General features: G+C 35.7%; 2 protein-coding genes and 1 long non-coding RNA gene across 18 annotated transcripts; 1 reads left to right on the forward strand and 2 right to left on the reverse strand.

Moving 5' to 3' along the window:
* Positions 1-113: 113 nt before the first annotated feature.
* On the reverse strand, positions 114-13,667 carry LOC126871445 (mucin-5AC). Of its 5 annotated transcripts, XM_050632388.1 has the most exons (12): positions 8,918-9,059; positions 8,497-8,668; positions 7,949-8,399; positions 4,477-4,917; positions 2,712-3,702; positions 1,793-2,437; positions 1,333-1,642; positions 1,163-1,233; positions 891-1,084; positions 682-809; positions 426-605; positions 114-322 (listed from the first exon to the last, which is right to left on the reverse strand). In XM_050632388.1, the coding sequence occupies exons 4-12, from the start codon at positions 4,781-4,783 to the stop codon at positions 146-148; spliced, it is 3,003 nt and encodes a 1,000-aa protein (XP_050488345.1). In that variant the 5' UTR covers positions 4,784-4,917; positions 7,949-8,399; positions 8,497-8,668; positions 8,918-9,059; the 3' UTR covers positions 114-145. The 5 variants fall into 5 exon arrangements, with proteins under 5 accessions (XP_050488345.1, XP_050486652.1, XP_050489891.1 ...); XM_050630695.1 differs by lacking the exons at positions 7,949-8,399; positions 8,497-8,668; positions 8,918-9,059 and adding an exon at positions 12,284-13,667; XM_050633934.1 differs by lacking the exons at positions 7,949-8,399; positions 8,497-8,668; positions 8,918-9,059 and adding an exon at positions 9,797-9,864.
* LOC126867145 (uncharacterized) lies at positions 9,327-15,406 on the forward strand. Of its 8 annotated transcripts, none has more exons than XR_007690185.1 (5): positions 9,327-9,466; positions 9,625-10,187; positions 11,280-11,609; positions 11,794-12,021; positions 13,661-15,406. It is a non-coding gene; the product is annotated as an uncharacterized LOC126867145 (long non-coding RNA). The 8 variants fall into 8 exon arrangements; XR_007690170.1 differs by having other exon boundaries at positions 11,280-11,360; positions 11,485-11,609; positions 11,794-15,406; XR_007690208.1 differs by having other exon boundaries at positions 11,280-11,350; positions 11,485-11,609; positions 11,794-15,406.
* LOC126869885 (transcription elongation regulator 1) lies at positions 15,354-25,200 on the reverse strand. 5 transcript variants are annotated; one of them, XR_007691465.1, is made up of 19 exons: positions 24,923-25,200; positions 24,083-24,341; positions 23,910-23,999; positions 23,646-23,837; positions 23,303-23,546; positions 22,995-23,213; positions 22,715-22,918; positions 22,365-22,635; positions 22,068-22,297; positions 21,825-21,985; positions 21,541-21,749; positions 21,308-21,458; positions 17,757-18,200; positions 17,476-17,685; positions 17,133-17,399; positions 16,962-17,039; positions 16,642-16,865; positions 16,374-16,567; positions 15,354-16,254 (listed from the first exon to the last, which is right to left on the reverse strand). XR_007691465.1 is itself a non-coding variant. In XM_050629452.1 (18 exons), exons 1-18 carry the CDS (start codon positions 25,075-25,077, stop codon positions 16,564-16,566), a joined length of 3,600 nt encoding a protein of 1,199 aa, XP_050485409.1. In that variant the 5' UTR covers positions 25,078-25,200; the 3' UTR covers positions 15,354-16,563. The 5 variants fall into 5 exon arrangements, 2 of the variants coding, with proteins under 2 accessions (XP_050485409.1, XP_050483430.1); XR_007691396.1 differs by having other exon boundaries at positions 15,354-15,664; positions 15,957-16,567; XR_007691346.1 differs by having other exon boundaries at positions 15,354-15,869; positions 15,957-16,567.
* Positions 25,201-25,855: the final 655 nt, after the last annotated feature.

Raw genomic sequence — 25,855 nt, forward strand, 5'->3', positions numbered from 1 at the left:
TATAAGGTAACATTATAGTTTGTTATACATAAAACTGCAGTAAATTTTAAACATACGAACAAAACATTGTAAAATCCAGTATAAGGCACTGAATAAATTAAATGAAAGCAGAGTTGATAGAAATTTTACTTTATTACCGTAAAATTTAGAAATTTGTATCGTAATCAGGATGATGACGACTTGATAAATTCGTTGTACTATCGTAACCGCCATATTTACTGCTAGTATGAGACCCGTTGTAATAATAACCGTTCCACTGCGATCTCCAACTATCGTACATGTTATATTTCTTATTGTCTTGAAAAGATTTTTCGACAAGAATCTAGAAATTAATAAAATATTTATATAATTATATTTAATAAATATTTACAGAATTATTTGTTACAAATGATTTCAAAAGGGATATAAGTATTTTAAAATTCTACCTTGTTGGAGGTCGATTCGAAAGACTTGTCATTCCAAGAAACGTCTGGGTCAGTCCAAATCGTATGTACCGGTTTTGAGTAATCACTAGATCTATGAGCTGTAATATTCTTTGCTACTTCTTCTTCGTAAATTGTAGATATAGATGGTTTCAATTTCGAAGCATTATGACGATTTATTAACTAAAGATTAAATATATCGTAATGAATATTAATTTTACATTAAAATTAGTGTTTCTTCTTCTGATTTAATACTTACCACAGAGACACCAAATATGATGATAAAGACCAATCCACCAACACCAATTACGATTACAGCAATTGCCCATTGTGGAACTAACCTATCGTCTTCTTCAGTGTATTGGGGAGTTGTCACTTTAGGTATCACTGAAAGGGTATTATTTTTAAACAAAAAGTCAAGATGCCAATTTTATGAAATAAATACTTTATCAATAACACATAACATACCTACAAAATCCGTATATTTCGGATCGATTGTAAACGATCCAAGCTTGATCGAACTCTTCGTTTTAGTTTCGTTCCACCTGTTTGCGTTATAAGTCCGTAACGAATCGTGGAAAATAACTTTCAATTCCTGCGTATTAACATCTTGCTCCACGTTGGCCAATTCAACAAAATAATCTACCAAAATACTACCCTCGCTAAAATTTATAAATTTCCTCATGAAATAAATAAATCAGCTTTTCATCAATTTTGACAAATTTTATCTGTATTATTACCTGAATGAATCGATTCTGATCTTTTTATACCATTTTGCTAGGACAGCAGATTTTGAGAATATGAAGTTCATCTGTTAAAAGATAAAAAGAAATGTTATTGAACATTATGTTTATAAAATAAACGCTTTCCACCAATTTAATACATATATGAATAGTACATATACGAATACCTCTCGCTCAATTTCACTGGCGAGTTTCTGCCATTCTTGAGTATTTCGATCAAGTAATTCCGGTACCCAGCTTGTATTACCAATTATCTTTATAGTTCCAGCGACTTCGCAATCTTGCTCACAAATTCCTGGTGTGGTTGGTCGAGGCGTTGTCGTCGTAGTCGACGTTGTCGTAGTGCTCGACGTTGCTTCGGTTATCGGGATTAGTGACGCAGACGAAATCGTTGCGGTTCGGGCAGCTTCCAGTATCTTTTCTATCGAGATCGGAGTAGTGGACGAACTAGGCCAGCCGGTAAATTCTGTGGTAACTCTGCAAAAGTTACAAAAGATAATTTAATATCAACACGATTTAATCTCAATTTCAATTTATATTTGACTTTCAAATTTGATTCCTTAAAAGAAACTTTAAATTTGATCTGCAACTTTGCGTTGAAACAACAATTCAGTTTACAGGACTCACCTGATCGGCCATCCTCTGTGTATTTTCGGCGTAACCGTGCCAGGTCCTTCACCTCGAGGACTGGGTGGCGTGGTGATTTTATTAATTGCTTTCCGTCCGCCAGGCCTGCTAGGAAACACGAGTTTCAAACCAGCGGATTTCTTCGTTGTGGACGAAGTAGATTCTGTTGTCACAGAAACATTGGATTCGGTAAAATTCTCAGTATGAACGTCTCCCGGCTCTGAAATAAGATTCTTCCTCTTCTGTTCGTAATCACGTGGCAACAAGGAAGAAATGTCAACTTTGGATTTAGCGAACAAATCCTGAATCGTTTTCTCAGCTGGTGATTTCTCTGACGAAACGCCTATACTTTTCGCTGTTGTCGTCATTGTTGTCGTCTCATCCTCGTTTCTCTTTTTGTTATAATCCGCTGGTAACAACGACGATATATCGACCTTAGATTTCGCCAGGATATCCTTCAACAGGGAGCTTTCTGTAACAGTCGAGTCCTCTTTCTTCAATTTGTATCCGGGTGGTAAGAAGGCACTTATGTCTTGAACAATCACGTTGGTTTTAGGTTTTTTCGCCATGGCAATGGATGCAGTTGACGCGAGTTGAGTCGTGGTTGGTTCTGCTGTTGTGCTAGTTGTGCTCTTTGTCGGCCATCTAAAGATCATTAATCATACTCTGTGTTACTCTACATTATATATTTATCTCTATTAAATTGGTAATCAGAACTAACTGCGACATTTATAGTCATACAAATATCATATAAGTCAAGTCATATAAATCTTTATACGCTTAAAAAAAACGCTATAAAAATATTAACTTAAAATGAAGCGAAGAAATACTGGTGTATTTATAAAAACTGCATATTCATTTACGAAACTACATCAAATTCCTAAACAAATTGAAACGAATATCCTAAACTATCACCAACCTGAATCCAGTCTTGGAAAGCGTCGACACCGTCGACGAACTCCTCGTAACGTAATCACGCGGTAACAACCCTTCCAAACTATCGAGCGTCGTTTCGATCTTCGGCTTCGGCGTAGCATGATCGTTTCTCTTATCGTTGTATCTTCGCGGCACAAACTTGCTAATGATCGGCGTCTTAGCGGTAGTAGTATACCTTCTGCGATTATTCCTGTCTCTTTCGTTCAAAACGTCCAACTGAAGGGAATTGCCGGCAGTTCGGAAGCCACCGGCGAGAAAACCGCTGGACAATTCCGACTGTACCCTGTCCAATTTATCGATAATGCTTTCCGTGGACTCTGGAGGTGGCGAAGTTTTCTTCTCGCTGCTATGGCCGATCGGTTCGATACGATCTATTACAGGAAACGGCAAGAATCGAGCGCCAGATATGCTACGACTCGTTTGAACTGAAGCTAATATTCGAGACGTATCCTCGGTTGTTATCGCTGTCACAGGTTGTTCCGTGATTACCATAGAAGTGGAAGAGGGTGGTGCGGCAACTTGTTCGGTAGTAGTCGGGGAGGATGTGGTTGGAACGGAAATCGTGCCATTGACGACGCTTTTCGTCGTTACTACCGACACTATGGCTCCTCCGATCAAGATGGAACTATCAGCGGAGGAATTTATTCTCGACTCCGGTGGTCCGAGAAAAGCAAAAGTTTTGTCGCTACCTTCCATCGAGGAACCCTCCTCGTTGTTGGTCGTTGAAATTGGCGTGTCTAGATCCTTTTCTTCGAACAGGTCGGACGAAGAATCGTTTACGTTCGCAACGTGATGAGAATCGAAATATTCTTCCTCTTCCTCTGACGTATCATAGTCGTTGTCCTGTGGTTTCTTCCCATCTTCTTCTTCTTCTTCTTCTTCTTCATCTTCTTCTCCTCCTTTTTGTTCTCCATGTTCCTCCGGCTCCGCTTCTTCTTCCTCTGCATCCGAATAGTCGCGAGCGTGTTCGTCCTCTGCAAAATTTCAAAAATCTTGTTTTTACAGACAACATGATCGGTGGTCTCGTTTCTTTCTGTCTACGCACGGGACTTTCTTTGCCAGGTGACGAAAGGAGCTTACATAACGTAGAACCCGTCTACAAAGATCATAATTATTTGATACTGTGGCGCTATAGCACGAAAGAAGGTAGCTTAAAAGGTGGCTGCGCCTTGATTTTGCGTTACGATGGCAGATAATCGATTTCCTATGGTCCTCCGAATCGCTATTTGAAAGTTATATAATTTAATCAAGTCGATTTCTATTAAAGTTTATACATAATCATGTTCCAGCCAGAGTCTTTCCACGTTAAATCGAGGATCGTGTCGCGTAAAGGTTCGCGTTAGGAAATTACTAATTTTTGGAATTTCATTCGTATCACATTTTACACAATTATACGATCTACGCGAAAAGTAAGGTACATTTCGAGTAGTCGAGAATTCTTAACTTCGTTCAATGAGAAATGTCCGTCAACGCTCTTTCGTGGCATTTCTTTGCAAGTAGGGGAACTTTAAAAGGATTAGAATTAAGGAAAGTATATAACAAAGCACGCTGCTTATTACGTTTGGTCTATCAAAGAATATTTGTCAGACTAATTGTAAGTAAGAGCGAACGCAAAGAAAGAACGCAACAGTGTTGCGAAATTTGAATCGTTTTCAAGCTCTTAATAGTTATTAAAATTTGAGAATTATACGTGTTAATAACTTTTAAATTTGAGCTTCAAAATTTGAGTAATTTTCAAATTATCTTACCTGCGGCTCGGTATCGCGACCGATTAGGACTCGAGTAATCATCGTTATAGTAATTGTACGTGTCGTACTGACTCGTCGAAGGGTCTTCCACATAATCTTCGTCTCTGGACATGTCTTCCGTCTGAGCGGTTAACTCTGACGGAGCTCTTTCGTACTTTGCGTTAGTGGAATCGGTGATTTTAGGAAGCTTCAAAGTTTCATGTTCCGTTTTTGGGTCGCTTTCAACTTCGTACTCGTCTTCGTAAACTTCCTCGTCTACTTCCTCTTCGTGATTGTTTTTCTTTCCAATCGTTTTTGATGTCTCCATGACATTGTTTTCGTCCAAGGAGCGTAATAGCGTGTCCGCTGGATTATTGACAGGAGATGCATTCTTGTCCTGTTGTTCGTACACCGAATTCGTTGGTATCAGACGCGATAATTTGTCCCACGATTCGGCCGATCCTTGAAAGGAAATTGGTTGATTCGGTGTGAGATTTCATGAATTCCATTCGAATTTTCTGCATAAATACTTGCGAAAGAAAGAAATATTCAATTACTTTCTGCAAGGAGGAATTTCATTATAAAAATAAAATACATCGGTATTCGATAGATAATAAATATCAAGGAAGACGAATTTCAGTAATGAAAAGAGTAATTTTAGAATAAATATACCTAATAACTTAAAGACAAGTGGCAACCTTTAGATATAAAATCTAGTGTACTGCATACGATAGCAAAAATAAAGTTGTGATTTAGAAAACAAACCAAACGAATCGAACGAATGAAAATCGGAACACCGAAAATGAAAAGTGGGTGTGCTCGATTCGCATAATCATGTATAGATCATAGTTGCTCTTTCACGGACTTAACTAGCACGTTCCGTGAGAAACTGTCCGGATCGTTTCCGAAAGAAAGCGAAGACGCTTTCCAGCATTGTTTCTTCGCGTTTTGTAATGTCCTTTGCATCGAGAAACAGTCCACTTTATTTTCTCGACTAGTCGCGGAAAACTCGACTCCAAACTTCCTGCCGCACTACGTTATTAAATAACCATTTAAAGTTTCATGTTACAATTCTTGAATATGTAAGATATATGCTGTTACAATATCTTACGTAATTTGACTTCTACCGTAATTATTCTGCTTCGAAGACCACAGATTAACACAATTCTTACTTAATGTATGCTTATGCATAATATAAAGATCGTGAGCTTTCAATTTGTTTTTTTCTTTTTAATGAGTAAAGATAGAAGATCGAAGAGGATTCAATATATCGAGGCAATATATCGAGGCAATATATCGAGCAATTAATATTCGTACAATAATTTACTTATTGGGATATCTCTCACAAAAGTTTAATCCAAGTTCTTTGAAAATCAACGAATCTATTAGCATCAATTATCATCGTATTGTAGTTAATACGACGATATATGTTTACGTTCGATTTCTCCTGACTTTCGATTGGTAGAAATGTTTTCCGCTTTTATCTCAAAGGGAATCGAAGTTAATTTTTATTCGAAACAGGGCAATAATCCGCACGATTCTCTCGCATGAGACCTTAGCTACATCGATGTTCTCCTTTTTCTAGCTTTCGATTAGAAAAAGTACGCTCTACTTTCGTATTTCACGATGACGAAACTTCTTCTATCCGAAATAATTTACGAATAAAGATACATTAGATGAATAAACTATGAAATTAAATAAATTAGATGATTGCAGGATCTTCGACCTATTACCGATACTTCGATCGCTAAAGATTCGTTGCATCTTACGCAATAAACCATGATATGCTATTGTAAGCAAATAATAAGGAAACGATTTCCTCCATTTGAATTCACGAACAACTTTGTAAAGCAATTCGACTTTCTGAGTTGAAAGAAATGCAACGTGTTAAATATATTTGCATATCCTGTAATTTTTTACAGCTTTCGTGCAAAAAAGGAACTCTACTCTGGTCTAGTTTCTCCTCGTTTTATTAGCAACGTTAGTTCCGCTATTTATTCTCGTAGTAGGTACCGCTGAACTCCAAAGTACCATTCCCTTTTTGGAACAGGATACGCCGAAATTAATACTTACGCTATTCAATGATCCTACCGTTGTTTTTCATTCACAAATCCTTTCATGCTACAAAATAAATAATAATAGAATAAAAATCCCCCAAAATTAAAATTATCCTCCTACTAACATTCCTTCGTATATTTTCATATTTTTTACACTACGTCTTTTACACTGTAACTCCAGCTTGAATGTCAAACATCTTCTGCTTCGTCAAATAATATACCCATTATAGTATGCTCACTGTGTCTTTAAACCTCTACTTAACACTCTATTCGTATCGCAAAATATATATTACGAGTGCATAAACTCGGTTTACGATGGTTTTGCCAAGCAGAGGCGAATAATATTTGCTAGAGAGAGTGGCTGAAATATTCCGAGTTCCAGCAACGCGGGATACTCTTGAAAAGGGTTGTATCAGTGGTAAATGTCGTAAGTGGAATAGTTCCGTGGGTGTGTCCGTGATGGAGTCGACGAGTCTCTAGGCCTTCGAAATCCGAGCGGGAATATAAATTAAGGCGTGGTTACGCTACTCGAATGCGTTAATTGCACTGGTTTTCTTACGATTCGTTTGTTGCCGTGTAATTTGATTTCTCACCGCTAAATTCGCGTAAACACACGTGCCGTTTTAATTGCCGATTAACAAAGTTCACTTGCGCTTTTCGGGCTCAGGTCCTATCTGTAGTCACGTGTTTCGTTTTAGGAGAGAAACTCTAGAAACGCAGAAACTATCTGAGAATGCGTTTTATCCTGCATTGTTGTTTATGTAATTTAATTGTTCGCCATGAATTCGGTCTGTCGAAATAATTTGAGTCACTTAAAAAGACATTGAACAATTTCTAAAGATCCAATTCCTATACTTTCGTTTGATTTATTTTTTACGAATTAAATAATAATTTGTCAAAATAAATAATTAAATAGTGTTTACGATACTATTTACTTTAAGTACTTTAATCGGACACGCATATACTTATTTTGTATCATCGGTCTTTAATAATCAATGTGAGAATTGCAAGATACCCCGTTCTATCTATTACCTCGATCAATAAGAATTTTATGTAAATATCGCGTTTTCCGCCGCGCGTTATAAATTATTAAAAGCATAACGCGCGAAAGCTTGCGGTAAGTGCTACGTGATTAACAGTCAATGGAAATACATTACTTCGCATCGTGTATCTAATTTCATGATAACGCGGCCTTTTTTGAACCGCATACCGTTGCAAACTGCAGAACGGACGTAAAATTATCCTCGTCGAAATTGAAAACTTATCTGTTTAAAAATGCAAATTGACTCTCAACTATTCATTCGTCGACATTCAACGCTATTCAAAATGATATACAACTAATTCAAATTTTCTGTAAAATGCGCGTGTAATCATAGTACGATTCATTGTAGATTCGTCATTCTCATTTAACGCAATTCTAAGTTATCGTGACTTACGTGATCAATGTTTTTCCGTATTTGTGTTCTTTTACCGGAACTCGCTCATATGTCATACGGTTTCCGCCACTGATGCTGAACCGGAGTCGATATTCCCAGCTGTCTCGACCGGTTGTTGGCAAATTCATCGAACTATTGACGTAATTCGAAATCGCTTATATGGCCAATACCAGTTCGTATTTTCAGTGGAAGTTGTTTGATACTTTCACGATCGAGACAGCAGGAAGTGTTTGCTTGAATTCTAACGGGTGTACGTGCACGAAAGGAGCGAGAAGTCGCGCGTGCCAAGCTTAGGCAACGAAGTTGTATATGTATAAATAATAGGCCGAGTGCAACCGTTCTCCTTTCAATCGTCCTTCGACTTGATCGCGTCTACTCTCTGCTCGTACGTTCACACGAATTCTTAACTTGAGGTACTTGCCAAAGTATCGATCGCGTCTTTTTCTTCGTGCTACAAAATGTATTGCTACCTTATTGCTACTATTTACGTTACTTTTCCTAAACTTACTATTATTCAAACAATACGTCGTTTAATAATATAGCGTTACCTTTCTGGGTAAAATAAATTTATTACGGCTCGTATTTTATTTTCGGCGCTTTTTACGTGTCAGGTGAAATTTCCACGTTACAAGATTTATGAAATTCTCCAAGCTCGTTCGAGCATTTTCATGATTCGACTTTCTTCACAGTTCGATATGTCACATGTAATTTCTCCCACAGCTGCAGCATCATAAAATCATCAACTTTCATCGTAATTGCACGATACACGAATCAAAACCTTAACGATTTTATAAAAAATACTTTTATTGGAAGATATATATAGATATAGATCGATAGATTTTCGATCGTATTTTTCATTTCTTTATTAACCAATAACTAGTAGTACTATTCGCAATATGCAATTGTGATTGAGAGTAACCATGCAACTTTATTAATATTTCTTTCGTCGCAAATATTATAGATGCATACCTTAGCGACATTTTACCACGCCTTTATCCGTTCGTCTCGAATAAACGTATAAACGAGTGGTTTGACCTCGCACGATTTCAAACCGATTAAAACCGCCTTGCGCCCTCTCTCCCATCAGATAATGCATCTACATACAGGCGCGGGTCACAGAACTGCGTCTATCTGTGCGGCACGACGATATTTTGAAATAACACGTTCCATGCTTATTGTACCGTGACTTTCCTTATCCAACGCGAATGTAAAAGGCGAAAGATTCGCGTCTGCACGCAACGAAACGGTCACACGACCGTGCCATTTTCTGGCCTACAATTCTAGTGAAAACGAAGCCTAAACGAGAAACGCGCCTCGTCAAAGATTCGGCGCTCGATACGCACTTTCCTTAAGCGAACACACCGTTATTATAGCGCCACGCAATTAATGCAGATTCCTGATACGCGATGTTCCAGTTCTACCAACCGACTGTATACATGATTAATGGCGAACTTCAGAGCCAGGTTGCTATTAATTCTCTCTTATTAACCTGTTTGTTTGTTTGCGGAAGTACATACAGTAAGTACTTTCTTCGCGATCGATATTTAAAAAACTTCGAATTCAGCGTTAACAAATTTCTAAATGTAGATTTTTGTTTTTATTTAAAGTCGCATTCAACTATCAGTGTTGTTAGCGATTACTTTTTGGTTAAAACAATGCACATGTTTTCTGCTAAGGGCTCTAGTACTCTAAGGTCCAGTGACTTCTGCTATCGACTCAAAGACACTGGTAGATACTGCAATTATCTCGGTACTTACCATAGAGATTACACGCAGAATGAATAACAATAAATTTTGTGAACGGTTGAGGTATTATCTACACGAGGTATGTATGTGTGTATGTACTTACAGTTTTAGATGAATTCCGAATTACCAGAACCACGCTGAGATAAACAATACAACTACCACAGGGGTGGCGCGACTGAAAATTCGCCTGCCGGTCACGAATCATAGATCTGTTTCAGTTACTAAATATTATAACCAGTACCACGCTTTAGGTATTTCATGCATTTTTAGACATTATCTATACCTTGTATTTATCTACATCTGTGAAATTGTAACATTTGTAAGAATATATGCATAAATATCTGCAGTCTACTTCTAAGATTTAGGATGACCATGATGAACAGTTCGGAAGCAAGGTGCAAGAAAATGTACGATCGATATTGCTATGCATATTGGCAGAAACTTTCTCTAAAGAAGTTTCTTTTTCAAGGTTAATGACTCAACTGGGAAAGAAGGTAAATCAGTTGCCTTACTAATCTCGTAACACTATTTATAATATGGTAGAAATCGCGCTTTAATAATGTGTTTTATACGTTGCTCGTCAATGGTATTGTGTCATTGATCTTTTCTGGGAAACTGAGATATTCGAGCACCAGGTTTCGTTCGTGTCTTGATCATCACGGGGTTACCCATTCCGATCTGATGATTAACATGATAAATCCAGTTACGTGATTTCAAAAAAATCTCATCTATTACGAGATCTGTGAGATGAGTATTATTTAAACTCGGTGAAAAGAGCGAGGTCACGAGATGCACGACGAAACCGTGTCGTATTTCATGGAAATCATTTACATGAAGACTATTCGTTCTTGCACGCCTACAACGCGAATATCGATACATTTGAGATCTAAATTTACTATTAATTCATGTCTGATCGATTAATATTTTTAACTAATCTTCAAAGCTGGAACAACGATGCATGAAAACTAAATTGTTTTGTATGAAATGGTTATTCGGTTGGTGTTTACGTTTCTAAGTTCATTGATTTCTGTCTGTACGGTGTATTCCAGGATTGGAAATGAAGAAAGAGGCGCGGGGAAACCCGTTCGCTGCAAACAGAACGGATCTTACCGGTGATTCGAATCATTATTTTTAGAATTCTAATTTGAATAACAAATTGATAATCGTTTCTTTTCATTTTTTCTATCATTAAAAAGGCGGGAATAAGCAAACGAAAGAAACGCAAACAATTTTACTGTCATTGAACATACTTTGCATTACAAATTAATGGAAATCTCTTACTTTTCAATCTGATTATTTTAATTCGTGATCCCACTAATATCAAGCAATTAACCCGTAGGGATATAGAACGAATCAAATGAGATTTATTTTAACGAAGTGTTGAAATTTTATTTATTTTTTTTTTTTTTTTCATTTTAGCATCGAGTATGAATAAAGTTGTGCGTCTATAGATTTCGCATTGATTGTTACTCCGATACTCTTCTTTATGGCTATTACACAATAAACGATAATTGAAATATTATATGCGTGGAATCACGTCGATTTTATCATTTGCCATAATTTTAAATTAGATGTATCCGTTTTAGGGAATCACGATAATCGTTCGGGCCGAAGCTGTTATTACAGGCAACAATGGAGTTTCAATTGCGTTATCGTGGTACGCGATTGTACGTAACACTCGTATAGAATTGCAGTTCTATTGTATTGCGTATTGTATCGCAATGTACCAGGTCACGAATTCAAACTATCTAGTATTGCACAGCGGTCATCCACCGTTTATCCTGTCCGCAGGTTTAAGGCCGGAGTGCATGAAGTGTATTGCGTTATTCCTAGTTATGATTCAAGAAAACTTGCGCGTACCATTCATGCGAACATCGCTATATCTTCGATCTATTCATCTTACTATTAAGCAACGAGTAAGACTTTGTTACGAAATTATTATGCTTTGCTTATTAAATAAAGTCACGACAATTACCAAAAGATAGTAACGAAAGTACGAAACATCGTCCATACTATCGCGATATTTGTTACGATAAAATTCAAGTCCTAATTTATGTGATTTTTTCATCCAATTTTCACCAATGCATTGATATTTGACAGGGACGATTAACTGAAAATTTTGCCGGTCGTCGAAACGACAAAGAATACGAATTAAGCGAGAAAGACTACCGTGCCCAGTGAATCGTGACAGTCATACATCGTCGACTCTGTGGATTACATAAATACCACCTACACATTCCACTGGTATTACGTTGTCAAAATCAAACGGGACCTCTCAGTGGTTTCTTGAACAAACTTCGAAGTCCATGGCAGCCCATAAATCACCCGGTAACAATATACTTCGAAGAATCCGAAGAAGCCCTTTGCAGTGCAGTAAAAATTCAACCGGACAACCTGGAATCCCATAAATCTCCCACGACGCATATGTCCACGAGGACGTTCGCATTTACTCTGTGTGCTTTATCCATGAAAGGATTGCGCGGATCTCAGCAGCGCGCCCTCTCGGTCGGAACGCGAAATAGGATCGTACACTCAAATTCGTCGCTTCGAAGGGGTACTTCTTGCGCGGGTATTTTCGGAAAAAACATACCTTGTTGACAGTTCGTTGGCACGAAGGCGTAGCCGAGAATTAGAAACGTCAGAATCATGTTGACGAAACGGTTATCGTTCGTTTTGTGTCTCGACATCCTCTCCTGGTCACTTGTTCACACCGCGCACTTTTTCGTATCGGCACGATTTCGAGGCAGTTCGCCCGACTGTCAGTGCAACACTGTCATCGTAACAACGCTGAAATTCGCCAACCTTTTTCGTCACGTTGTGTCTGTGCCCGTTGATTTATCGAGCAACGACGAGCGGACACATCCTCGCAGAAGAAAAGAGACGAGTTCGCGAGCACGGCGCGTTTGTCACTGGCCACGGGTAGAAAGCAAAATCCTACTTTCACTTGGTGGCTGCGAGCCTCGCGAGGCGGAGCTGGCACGTCGAGGCCATCGCGATCTTTCCCTCTCCTTTCTGTTCTGTGACTTCTCCTCTGCCTCTTTTCTCGTGTACACGTCTTTGTGACGATCAACGAGAGGGAGCCGATACTTAGAAAAACCGCGGAGACGGGTTTTAGGAAAAATTTGAGAACGTCCGGGTACGACCTTTCTTGTATCTTCGTGAAGGTCGCCAGTGAGGATCAACGATCTTTCGCAACGATTTTAGAACCGGGAGGCAGTGTTTTCGACGCCGAGCCGAGCCCCTCAAGTCGAGGCTCTTTTGCATCCTACGAATAAAAGAGATCCTTATAAAACGAATTATTTTGTTCTCTAGATAATCTTGATCTCTTTTCTTTCACGGATATAACGAAATTAGTGAAAAGATACAGTTTTTGAATAATCATTAATCACAAAGTTGCATTGATATTATTTTTCTGTTTATTATTATTATTATATATTTTTTGTAATTTTTCCATATTTTCATTAGTTAGAAAATAATGGAATCCTAATATTCGAATTCTATGTTTTATATTTTAGACGAATATGTTACATAAAGATCCTCTAGTTTCGTTAATGTTGTGTAACTTCAAAGTTACATATCTATATGTGCGTAGTCCGATAATTTTATCTATCTAGATTAAAGCAGAAAGCTGCAATCGATATACAATGTTCTTTCTAGAACTCTGATCATAGATGGTAGTAATTCTGTTCTACAACGTGGAATATTACACAGTCAGTTTATCGTACCAATCACTGCTAACTCTAAAAACATGTTAGTATCATGTTTTATCACACCATTTTAATTCATCGTTGAAGAATTAAAAAGTCCTACATTTATCGGTATCTAATTCCAGAAACATTTTAACGTATTTCATGTGATACACATTGATGTCCGTCTATTATGCGTCTGATAAAGCCCAACTTTGCATGCAAGCTATATATAGCGTGTGTTTAGTATCCTTATTTCGGTTCCATCTATCGTTTTTTAGAGGCTGGAAAGAATGCAGCCGAAGAATGCCATAACACGGCCGCGTCCTTCGGTAGGACCTTCGTAAGCATTTTTTCGACGTCGATTTTATCCTGTCGGGATACGTTCGTTAACCCTTACCGGGTACAGGCGACCTTTGCGAATCGACGTATCGTCGATTCCGAACTGATCCACATCCGGCCAGAAACCAAACGGGCACGAAAGGAAAAAGACGAGCAAGGTCGGCACAGCCGGGGAAAGTATTATCATGACGCAACGAGATTGAAGATGATGTTCTATAATAGCTTCTAAATTACTACTTCAACGGCATAGGGGATTAGTATGCCTTCACGTGCTTTACGTCACGTATGGTTGGTTTTTGTATTATTTTTTAATTTCTTGTGATCGACTTCGTGCGATTATTCTAACGAGAAAAAGATCTTCTATTTCTCTCTCTCTCTCTCTCTCACTTTTGAGCATGTAGCATGTTTAGGTGTGTATATGCAAGTATGTATATCGAATAAAATTACCGCATATATGTATATGTAAAATTCACATATGTGATAGTGCTGCTATCTAAATAATTGTGCGAATTTGTACTGAGTAGTACAAGGTTATTGGTATTAATGTGATTCAAAGAATTTTATCCTCGATGCAATTGTAAGTGCGTGTTGCTTTGCTCAAATAATTGAAAGTCGTATGAAATTTATATGAATAATAATTTAAATATAATAACTTTTGATATCTCGCACTATTCTCTCGATAATTCACAAGAGAGCTCTGTATTTTCTTCTAGAGGTGACTCAATCCCTACAATTTGCATTATCGTAGCAATAAAAAGTAAGTTTGTATTATGAATGATCTATACCACTTGCATACGAAGTTTCATGACTTTTTGAATTTCCAAATTAATCGTTTAAACGTTCACGTTTCTGGAATATTTATTTTTAAGAATTTTATATACAGATATCTTTTTGGCAAAAGGCTAACCACCTGTTTTATAGTTAAAAATTGAAAGAATGGCAAAAGGATCAGCAGGATTCTTGTATCACGATTCTGTGTAATAAAATGCTGCTCAAGTAACATATACACTATCCTGCGATATATATCGGTATTAGGATTTTCAACTATTATTTACAGTGAAAATACGAGAGAAGATTCGGTTACAAACTAGCCATCGTGTCAAGTTGCCAATTTGTATTCCTGTGGAGTTAGCAGGAAGTGCAACTTGGTCTCGATTGTAACGGTAACGACAAAAGATATACCGTATATAATCATGTACGGTATTTTATTTCGTGACAATGGTACGAATTTACGGAATAACGTACTTGTCTTGGAATTTCTTAGTCATTTGTGAAAATGAGAAAATTTCGATCGTACACATAACCAAAACTCTTGAAAATTTTCTTTGATCAATAAATTTATAAAATTTAATAAAATAATAAATTTATAAAAAATATGTTTATAAAATTAAAGATCGCAAAGATCATATCCAGAGATTTTTTCGTTGACTTAAGTTTTATATCTGAAAGATAAAAAATAATTTACGTAAAAGACGAATGGCATGAGAGCATACCTTTCTCAATAGATGCAGGCATTGAAGTCATTGTCCTATACTGGCATTCAAATCACCTCTAATCTATCTGATATAACTTGCGGTATCGAAACTATATGTACATGATTAGTTATAAGTGGTCTAGATATTATATTTGATAAATTAAAAATGTAATAAGAAGAAATTAAATAAATTTTATTATATTTCGTGATATTTGAAACAGTCATGTAATTGAAAAAGTAAAATCGCTCCCTTTTTATAATGTTACAATACGCACAAATTTTATTATATTTGTTCTATGTACAAGATTTATATTGTAACATTATATTATTACATAATCGTGTAAATTATTAACTTTTGAGATAAAAATAAAAAATTAAACAATTGTTCGATAAAAAATAAAACACATTAACTATGGTGGCTTTTTGATCTTCAATTATTATTGTTCTTTTTTTGTCTGTGTATACAAGTCTGTAATGAAATATTATAAAATATTAGAAATAAAACGTAAATAATTCAGTAGATCGTTGGGAGATGTAAATGCTTCTCATCGCAATTTTTATGAATTGTTTATTGAAGAAAATATATTTTCCTAATATCTTTTTCATGAGATTAGGAATTCCGTACCGTAAAAATGCCACATAAATAAATGGTAAATAATTGTGATTGTAAACATCTAAAATTTTTTGTATTTATAAAATTCATCATGATTTCTTTAAAATAAATGTTTTTAAATATTGAGAATATTTCGTAAGATACTTACGTTTCACATGATGCAATAGAGCTGCATAAGAAAAGTAATTCGAACAATGAAAATATAATTTCCGAATTATATTCCATCAAAAAATTACTATGTATGATTGTCGTATGTTACACATTTTTTTTTTTTGTTTTAGATATAATTATCAACACTTTTTTAAGCTATTATATTTTAACATCGGTTTATAGAAATTCACTGCGCATGATTTTAAACTAGTCGTGAATGCAATAAACACTGGTTATTATAATTTTCATGTAATTTTCATACAAAATATTCGTAATGGGGTGGTTATCTAATAAACCTAGATAAAATATGTATAAAATTCGCACTTTATGATATTATTATGTAATATTACTAATTCTTTCATTAACTAGCGTCTACTTTAACGTAATCCAACAAATAATGATATGATATGCTTACACTATGGCATCTTTACAGTATGACACACATTTTTAGCTGTGTGGAATTGGCGTTAGTTTTATTGATTCCTATAATTACAGGCGATAATCATCTTGTGTGTAAAGTACTTCAATTCAACTACAGCTATAAATTCAATCATTGATTTGTTATTTGGACACCATATATATACCATGCTTTGATGCGGGCTGCGTTAGCTGGAACAAAAATAGATTCCGCAAATTCAAACACATACAGACATCTCTCTTGCTTCATTCGAGATGATATTTACTTTGTGGTTGGTCTTCTCGAAGGTTCTGAGGCAGTAGGCGGTGGAGGTGGACCCCTACGTGCCAATTCTTCTAAATATCCCATTAACAGCCGCGTTCGTTCAGCAGCGGCCGCTTCCAATACGAGAAATCTTCGATCTTTTCTTAAAATTTCTTCAATTTCAGCTAAATGTGCACTATTGTCTTGCACCTTTTTATATGTTTTATCAGTGATAAGTTTTGTTTCCTAAAATTTACATTTACTCAAATTTATTAAGCGATCAACTTCTAAAACATGTTGCATAATAGTAAAAACGGAAGTGATAATATATTCTTAACATACTTGAAGAAGTTCCCTAAAATCGGCCTTGGCCGCAACAAGTTTATCTTTAATGTACTCTTTGAACTCCTTTTCGCATTTCTGCAAAGAAAAGAAATAATTATAGTACATACGGTAGTGGAAGAAAGTGATTTATAATTCAGATTCCTATATAGTTTTAAATAAATTACGTACCCGATCGCTAGACGAAAATTTGAGATATCTAGGATCGTCTTTTAATGATTTTTTAATATCCCTCCATGAAGCGGTAAGTTCAGTAGAAGCGCCTACCTCATCAAGCAGCTCGCGGAACTTATCACGTTTCTTACGACTAAGCTGTTCTATGTGTTCATTAAATAGTCTTTCTTTTTCCTCGCGATCTAAACTTTCAGCTAATTCCCATCTATGATCTTTCCTCAATTGTCGTTTCGCTTCCCGCCATGCTAAGTCACCATTCCTTACCTGCAAATGTAGGTGGCTTATTAAGCGCACTGGATTAATTAAAATTCATCATACATTACGTAGAAAAGATACATACCAAGTCTGCAAGAAGTGCACTAAAGTGCTGTACTGCCTCTGTATGACGATGGTGCTGCCTTTCCTTATCTCTATCACGAAGATGCGTAGCAAGAGTCCTCTGAACTTCTCTTTCTCTCTCACGAAGACTGGCTTCTGCTCTTCTTTCACGTTCTCGTTTCTGTTTCTCACGATCTTCTTCTGAATCAGATTGGTCTTCCGTGTTATCCTTCTGAACAAGGAAGAGATACGTAAATTTCCAAAAAAGTAATTTCAATTGGCTGAAAAAGTTTGACCACTTACATCATTCTCCTTTTTTGATGGTTTTTCATCGTTATCTTCGATTTCTCCGCTTTCCTTCTCTGACACTGCCTCCTTTTTTTCCTTGCCGTTTTCCTCCGAAGTTGCTTCGATCCTACGTTTTTTATCCTTCGAACTGTCCTTATCAAGCCGATCCTTTGACGATTTATCCTTGTACTTATCAACATCCTTTCGGTCCCTATCTTTCTTCTCGGACTTGTGATGATCTTTATCTCTGTGCCGGTGGTCTTTGTCTTTCTCCTTTTCCTTTTTCCTCTCCTCCTTTAGCATACGAATGTAATCCCTAAACCAATCTTCCCTGGTGCTTGCTGACTCTACGACTCTGTACCTCCAATCTGATTCCAACTTTTTCTTACAATCGCTCCAATGCGAATGTCTGTCGATGTCTTTGTGTTCACGTAGCATCGCTATGAATTCCTTTTTCACCTGAAACGCATTTACCATAACAGTTTTCATCATTGAAGAATAATCAGCCCTTGCTTACACTCTATTTATACAATTCTGGCTTGAAATTGATTTTCTTATTTATTTATTGAATTATTTATCTTTTTTTGCTTGTTTCAGTTTTATCATGCACGCTTAAGAATTTCCAACCAATGAATACACGTTCAGCCACATTACAATCAGTTTATATTATTATTATATATATAAATATGTATGTATAATATATAGGTGTCTATAAAAATTTATGGCTTGTAATGTGGATCAAACTATGTCAACTTGCAAACCTTTTTATTGGTTTTCAAACTACATTTCGTTAGGGGTAGAAGAAATAGTCATTCATGTCATTCGTTCGTGTCAGGAGGTATCACAACGTTAAGGGCTCTACTTGTTGGAATTTTTAATGAAATAAGCTGGTCAGTTTTGCTGAAAAAAATTATAATCATTATAGCTGTAAAAATAATTATTTGCTTAACCGAATCATCATTAAATACTTTGCATATTGCGATACGAAATATAAGAAAATATGACACTGAAATGTAAAAATAGAAAGAAAAAAGTATGTTATTATTTAATGATGAGACGGGATATAAAACGGATAAATTTTTATCTGCTGCCCTTGCTGAAAAGAAAAGCTGCGTTAGTATATTGTCACGAGATTTTGAAAAGATTAAAAGTTCTTAGCCGTTCAAATTACGAAACGAGGTTTTACTTTTACTAATTATTCCACAGTATTTGCCCAAAATTTATAAATCTCTATTTCTTATTGGTCTTATTCAAGAATTATATGATGTTTCGTGAATGGAGTAGTAACTATAAAATAATGGAGTAGTAATACAATTTTTAATATAAAGAATAGAACAATTTTTAATGAAACTTAATCTTTCATGTTTTTCATTAATACAATTCTAAACTACTTAAAAAATGTTTGGATTTTATTACTATAAAATACTCTATAACTAATGAATCGATTCATTTAAAGATTTTATATGTCTCTGGTTCCTTTACTTCTACATATATTATCAAAATAAAAAATAACAGCAATATTCAACTTGTTTATTTCAAATTCCCATTACGTAATTTGTGAACGACCTATGGTTTCAATATAATGATAATAATCTGTTATTTTATTTATCTAAACTTATACACATCTATTTCACAATGAAAAGTTGAGTTAGAGTTCAGAGTAGCTGGCACATTTTGGTCTTGAATTTTTTATTATAGTTATTACTCGGATCCCGATCCTATACAATTTTAAGGTAGTAAAAAATTTGTGCCACAATTGTCTAATTTTTATTTAAACACAATAGAGTTGCAATGTCCACTTCTAATATTTTTACGACAAAAGCAGTCAAGGTTCTCTGAAGAATACAAACCAAATTTCATGAAAGCACACTCATTCTATCATTTCAATATACTCATCTCATGTTGCTTCAAATATATTAAATTTTAAACAAAAATACTTATATTGCATTTAGTGAGAAAAAAATATTTTTGGTAATAATTTAAAAAGATAGCAATAAAAGAAGAAATACTTTGACACCAATTAAAATGCATATTTTATTAATTTCTGATGTAGGTTCTGGTTTTTTTTTTATATTTAAACTTTAATATATTATGTATTGACATAAGAACAATTGCCAAAAAGATTGATATTTCCTTCAAACTTTTCCCTTTTTTATTTATCGAGACCCTTCATACAAACAAACTCGACGAAACTTTACTAGATGTAAAATAAAGTGCAAGGAAAAAATGAATTTGTTCTTATGTTGATACATCGATTATGAAATAGATTGGTAGCTTTTGTTTCTCAAAATAAATAACGGTTCTTTATCTCCAGAAAACAGAACAAAATCTACAAATATGATTTTGGAATTGATGCTACCATTGGGGTTGTTGACACCTTACTTTTGCTGATAATAGATTCAATTTCTTTGAAATTGGTTTTGATTTTTGGGGAAAAGTTAATCTTTTGAAGTAACGAGGATTACGAGTAATATACAAATACCGAGTTCGTTCATTCTCATGACTCTGCTTTGGAGTAAAGAATGCGGCGCGCAAGGGTGTGCCAACTGTGCCACGCAGTGTAGGTGGGGATGGTAGATGACATCATCCATGCCACCAACCAGCTTCAGAACCAAGCCACTCCACATACGGAACCTGTCCTGCCTGCCTCCTGACTGAAGTGGAGAGTTCAGAACACATAAGTATATAAGGAACCGTCACATACTAAGATTTTATTCTCTACATCTCCCATCTTACAGCTACAAAACTTTTGTCTATCGAGAAAATCTACTGGAGTAGAGAATTATTAGAGAAACTTCTCCTGGTATGTGTTCTTCAGCCATTAATTTAGGAATTCATATTAGATAAATCTTACAAGTGGAACAAAATAGTAACATACCTATAGAACCTGAAAGAATGATTAATTATTGCTGAAAATATAAATTTATTATGCATTATATCCTGTCTAATTTAAGATTTTATTTAATATTCATTTACGTATCATCACATATCGTATCTTTTTCAAACAGTAAAATAATAGAAATTTTGGTGCTGAATAAAAACTTATTCAGGTTTTATATAACTTATCGCGAATATATTATATATTATATGTTTTCATTTGATATTCTCTTCGTTGATATTATGATTTCCCAGAACGAAATGGAGGATGTATATATGAAAATGAGATTTGGCATGGAAGAGGGAAAGGTTTAATGGATTTATTCCAAAAGAACTTTTCTTTTATGATACTTTGATATATCCGGAGAATTGAGGTACACAGAAACGTACAAGATATCCTCAAATATTTCAGAACATTTCAAAGCATCGATTTGCATATTATATAGCTAAAAAAAATTTAGCACAAGTACCTTAATTCTCACATATTTAAAAAATTTGTTATGTTCTTTTATCGCGTGAATGAAATAATATTTATAGGATTTTTTCTTATTTATGGTATTGATTAAGGTAGTGAATGTCTGAAGGTGAATTTATATTGTTTCAATTAAGATTTTGATATTGTAGCACGAATCCTGAAAAGTAATATTTTCATTGCAACAAGATCAATGATGTTAATAAAATGAAAATACCTGTTCTCGTTTTGCTGTTTTTTCCTCTTTTTCCTTCTTTCGCACTTCCAGCAGATATTCGTTGAATAGGCTCTCCCGTTCACGCATCTTTTCTACATTCTTAAACCGTTCATCACGCCCATGTTTTTGAGCAAAATCACTAAATGAAGATCTAAATTGTAAAAAAAAAAAAAAATTAAAAACATTTAATTTTTTTCTAAAACTTTAAAGAATCTTTTAAAGCCATTACGTACTTCCCATGAAGACCAGCTTCTTCTAGTAACTTTTGAAATTGTTCTTTCCGTTCCTTCATTTTGTTCCTCTTTTCCCGCCTCTCTTCTTCCGCCCTCTCCTTTACGTACTTCTCGAAAACTTGTTTTCTCTCCTTTGATGTTAAAAGTAAGTATCGGGGGTCAAATACAATTTTGTGAAGCTCCTTCTCCCAAGTACTAAACGCGGATACCTACCAAGAACAATTATTTCAAATAAATAAATTTTATCTCTTATTAATGTTACTTATCAATTTATACTTGTTTACATCTTTCTCTGCAAGCATATCCCTAAACGATTTAATTCTTGTCTCCAAAGGAACAATCGCCCTTTCTCTAGCAGCTCGTACTTCTGCCTCTATTGCAGCCTCCTTTCCGATATCGATAGTTTTTTTATTCTCTTTCTCCTCTTCTTCTTTTGGCGCTGTGGCTAAAGCAGGAAATATGGTAATTTTATTAATACGTACATTTTTTTAAATATAATACATGGTTATGAGCGTAGTATAATTTACTTTTTGTATCATCCTGTTTCATCTTTTTTGCTGGTACTGGTTCATCATCACTGCTTTCACTTGTATCCGATTGACGCGTCGGTTTCGTAGCTACCACTGCATCTGGCGGAGTAGACACCATTTTATCGACATCTTGACGACCAATGAGATCATCTGGTCTTTCCCAGACAGAAATACGCGATGAGGGATTATAAAAGAATACGCGTCCATCGCCCGTCCAAACAACACACCTAGTAAACAAAATTTAAATTTAAATTTTGCCTAAGAATCGTAAAAAGTAGTAAATTAATTTTGTACCAAGGAGTTCCAGGTACTGGTGTACTAGAGATTGGTCTCGATTTGTCTTGAGGTTTGGCAGCTTCTTTAGGCGCTGTTTCCTCCTTTTTCGGTTTATTAGCGTCTGTTTCTTTTACACTATCTTTGGTTTCGTGATTACTTTCTTGAGGTTTTTCTTGTTTTGTGGCTTCTGTGGTTACATTGTTATTAGTAACGGTGGAAGTAGTCACGGCGGTATTCGTAGAGATGGTAGCTGCTTCTTCTGCTTTTTGCCGTAGCGCTAATTTTGCATCTAGCGATAATGATAAATAATTTTTCATATTGTTCATCTTGTTTCTAAATCTATGTTATACATTATATTAAATACATACTTTCGAGATCCTTTAGAGCTTGTGGCTTTTCCCAAACAGATTCTCCAGCTTTACTATTATAATAATATAATCTTCCATCCGGAGCACGATGTTCCGTCCATACCATAGCAGATGCTACTAGTTCCTGATCCAACTGAGCTAATATAGCAGGATCTTCTGCTGGAGCTTGTGGAGCCATGACTCCATGTGGCATTTGTGGCATACCTAATATGAATATTTTTTTGTCATAAAAAATATAACTATTTTTTATGTGCGTATATCTATATATACATCATATTACCCCAATTTGCTTGTGGTGGACCATAGCCTCCGAAAGGCTGGAACCCTGGCGGTGGCATGCCAAAAGGTGCTGCTCCAAATTGTGTTGCAATTGGACCACCAAATTGATTTGGCATCCTGTGTTGCATAGGTATCATATTAGGAGGAGGTTGCATCATATTTGTATTTACTGCTGGGGTATTCATAGTTGGGGTATTAGTTACAGTTGTAGGTGCTGTACCTGTATAGAAAGTATAATATTATAATATTTTTATTAAATTATTATACGTGTTAATTTTAATTTTTTGAACCAAAATTAACATATTATACCATTTGCTTGCGTTGTGTCAGCTGGTTGTGCATTCATGTCTGGTGTTTCACCAAGTGTAGGAGGTGGCCCTGTACCAGGTGGAGCAGTACTAAGTTGACTGATAGCATCTGCGTTATTTGTTGAAGATTGTTCGCTACTTTGAGACACCCTATTTTCATTAATTTGATTAGGAGTAGTAGCCGTAGAAGCAGGAGTGCCAGTTGGGGCTGTTTGTTTAGATGCTCCATGTACCAGTTGTTCTAACTGTAAAAAGAATTAACATCGTAACAATACAAAAATATTCTATTTATATATAATCACACAGGTTTTAATAGTAGAAATCTATAATGGAATTTAACCAACCTGATCTTGCACCATGACCTTAACATTTGGTCCCTCTGGTTTTGTCCATGTAGTTTCCCTTGTACGAATGTTATAATAATATGATTTACCATCTGGTGTTTTTGTTTCTACCCATACCTCTCCATTGAGATCTAAGCCTGGAATGTTTGCTTGTTGCGCCTGTTGTTGCGGGGGCTGCTGTTGACCTGGAATCTATAACAAAGTTCCAAGTGTTAGAACAAGATATTTGCATGTCTCTCTATGTTTCTGTAAATCAAAATTTACGTTATTCATATTGGGTGGTCCCATTCCAGGAGGTGGTCCATAAGGTCCAGGACCTGTCCCAATTGGGCCATTCATCATGTGTGGTGGTGGCTAATTACATATAAAGTTAAATTATATGTAATCATTTTATTGAAAAAATGACACATATTGACATAAAATTAAATGATAATTACCATTCCTGGAGGTCCCATAAGATTTGGCGGTCCCATCAGATTTGGTGGCCCCATAGGTCCCCAACTAGGATCGAACGGCGGAGGCCCTCGGAAACGTGGTCCTGCTGGACCCGGTGGACAATTTGGCCTAGGAGGTCCCTCAAATGGAAATCCGTTATTTGCTCCACGAAACATCGGTCCCCTAGGTCCAAATCCTCTTCCTCTAAATCTCGGAGGTCCACCTCTCATGGGAAAATCAAACCCACCTCTGCCACGACCCCTTAAATTATTGTTATATGTCGTGACTATGTACTTTACGTACCATACGTCTGAATCATTTACCCAAGCGTAGACATCTTCTGCATCTTCGTTTCTTTTCATACTAATTTTACATTTAACAAAGAAATTTGGATGGAGCAATGACACGTAAAAATCATCTATGTGTGACATAAAAATCATTTATATAATTCTTAATAAGAAACATTATAAATATTCTCCAAGGTATTATTTACCTTCTTTCATGTTACAATAACTACGTAACAAAAAAACGATTTACATTCAAAAATGAAAACCATTACAACAGTAAGTTCATGAAACAAATCAATGAAACAATGTATCAAATAATTGTGGGTAAATCATTTCATCGTACAGGAGCGTAAGTAGAAACAATAGTCGCGTTTCCATAGCATTAAAAGTATAAGGAACTCATGGTAATATGAAGTTTGATCGTTTCGGTTAAACATATATAAGGGGTAAGGTATAAGTATCGCGAGGGGGACAACCTAACCTTACTTTTCTATTTGGTATTTTCGACAATTAATCAGAGGGACGTATGAAATGTTAAGAGAAACTATAACGCACCTAAACCCTCCTCGACCCCGTGGTACGAAATGCCTATAATCTTCACCGTCGAAACTGTAATCTTCAGTTTCTTCCATGCCCTCTTCATTGTGTTCCTGCTCATTATTAGAAGCGGTTTCCGTAGTTGCGGGAGTTTGCTCGGTGCTCGTTTCCATTTCACAATAATATAGAAATTAGAAATTTCCTTTCTACACGCCCATTTATTTCTTTTCTCAGCTCACAAAAATGCCGCAAACAAATCACTATTTTATTCAATGTAAGCCGTAAACATATCATTACCAACATAATAAAAGTACTTTCCTAGATTCATTGCCAGTGCTGTAAACCTAACGGTCATTATATTGTACGCGCGATGTGAATTGGTATAGGCCTGTTGGTTTCTTTTGAATATCTTGTAGGATAATAAAGTAAATTGTAGCGCGGCGAATTTAACTGTACAGCAGCGTAGCCGAGGCAACAAACAAACGTTATTTATTTCAAATTTTATATTTACTTTCGTTACCATGGGAAAGAACATTGCCAAGGCATAAATTGCTCGCTTTCTAATATTATAAACTCCAATAAAATTAATGCTTATTAATAACAATTTGTGTTATTGGGTAACAAATAAGTCGTAGATTGTCATGTAAAATCCGAGCAGATAAATGGGTTACTATGCGACCTAAAAGGTTAGAATCGTTGAATCATAGAATCATCACGCTGAGCTCAGAGTCTAAGTAAATTTCATTAAAACGCAAATCTTTGTTAAAGTACTCATTCTATTATAATTCAGTTTTAAATATAAATTATTGTTCAAGTGAATCTTTCTCGTCGTGTATTTCTTCGTTTAAACGTCGAGTTATTTTGTTGAATCGTTTGACGTTGTTACGCGAGCAGAGTGTTTTAGCATTCCATGGGTTGCAACCGCGCCAAATTTCCCAAAATCTTGAAAAG

This window comes from Bombus huntii, chromosome 1 (assembly GCF_024542735.1).
Source record: "Bombus huntii isolate Logan2020A chromosome 1, iyBomHunt1.1, whole genome shotgun sequence".
Classification (NCBI taxonomy): domain Eukaryota; kingdom Metazoa; phylum Arthropoda; class Insecta; order Hymenoptera; family Apidae; genus Bombus; species Bombus huntii.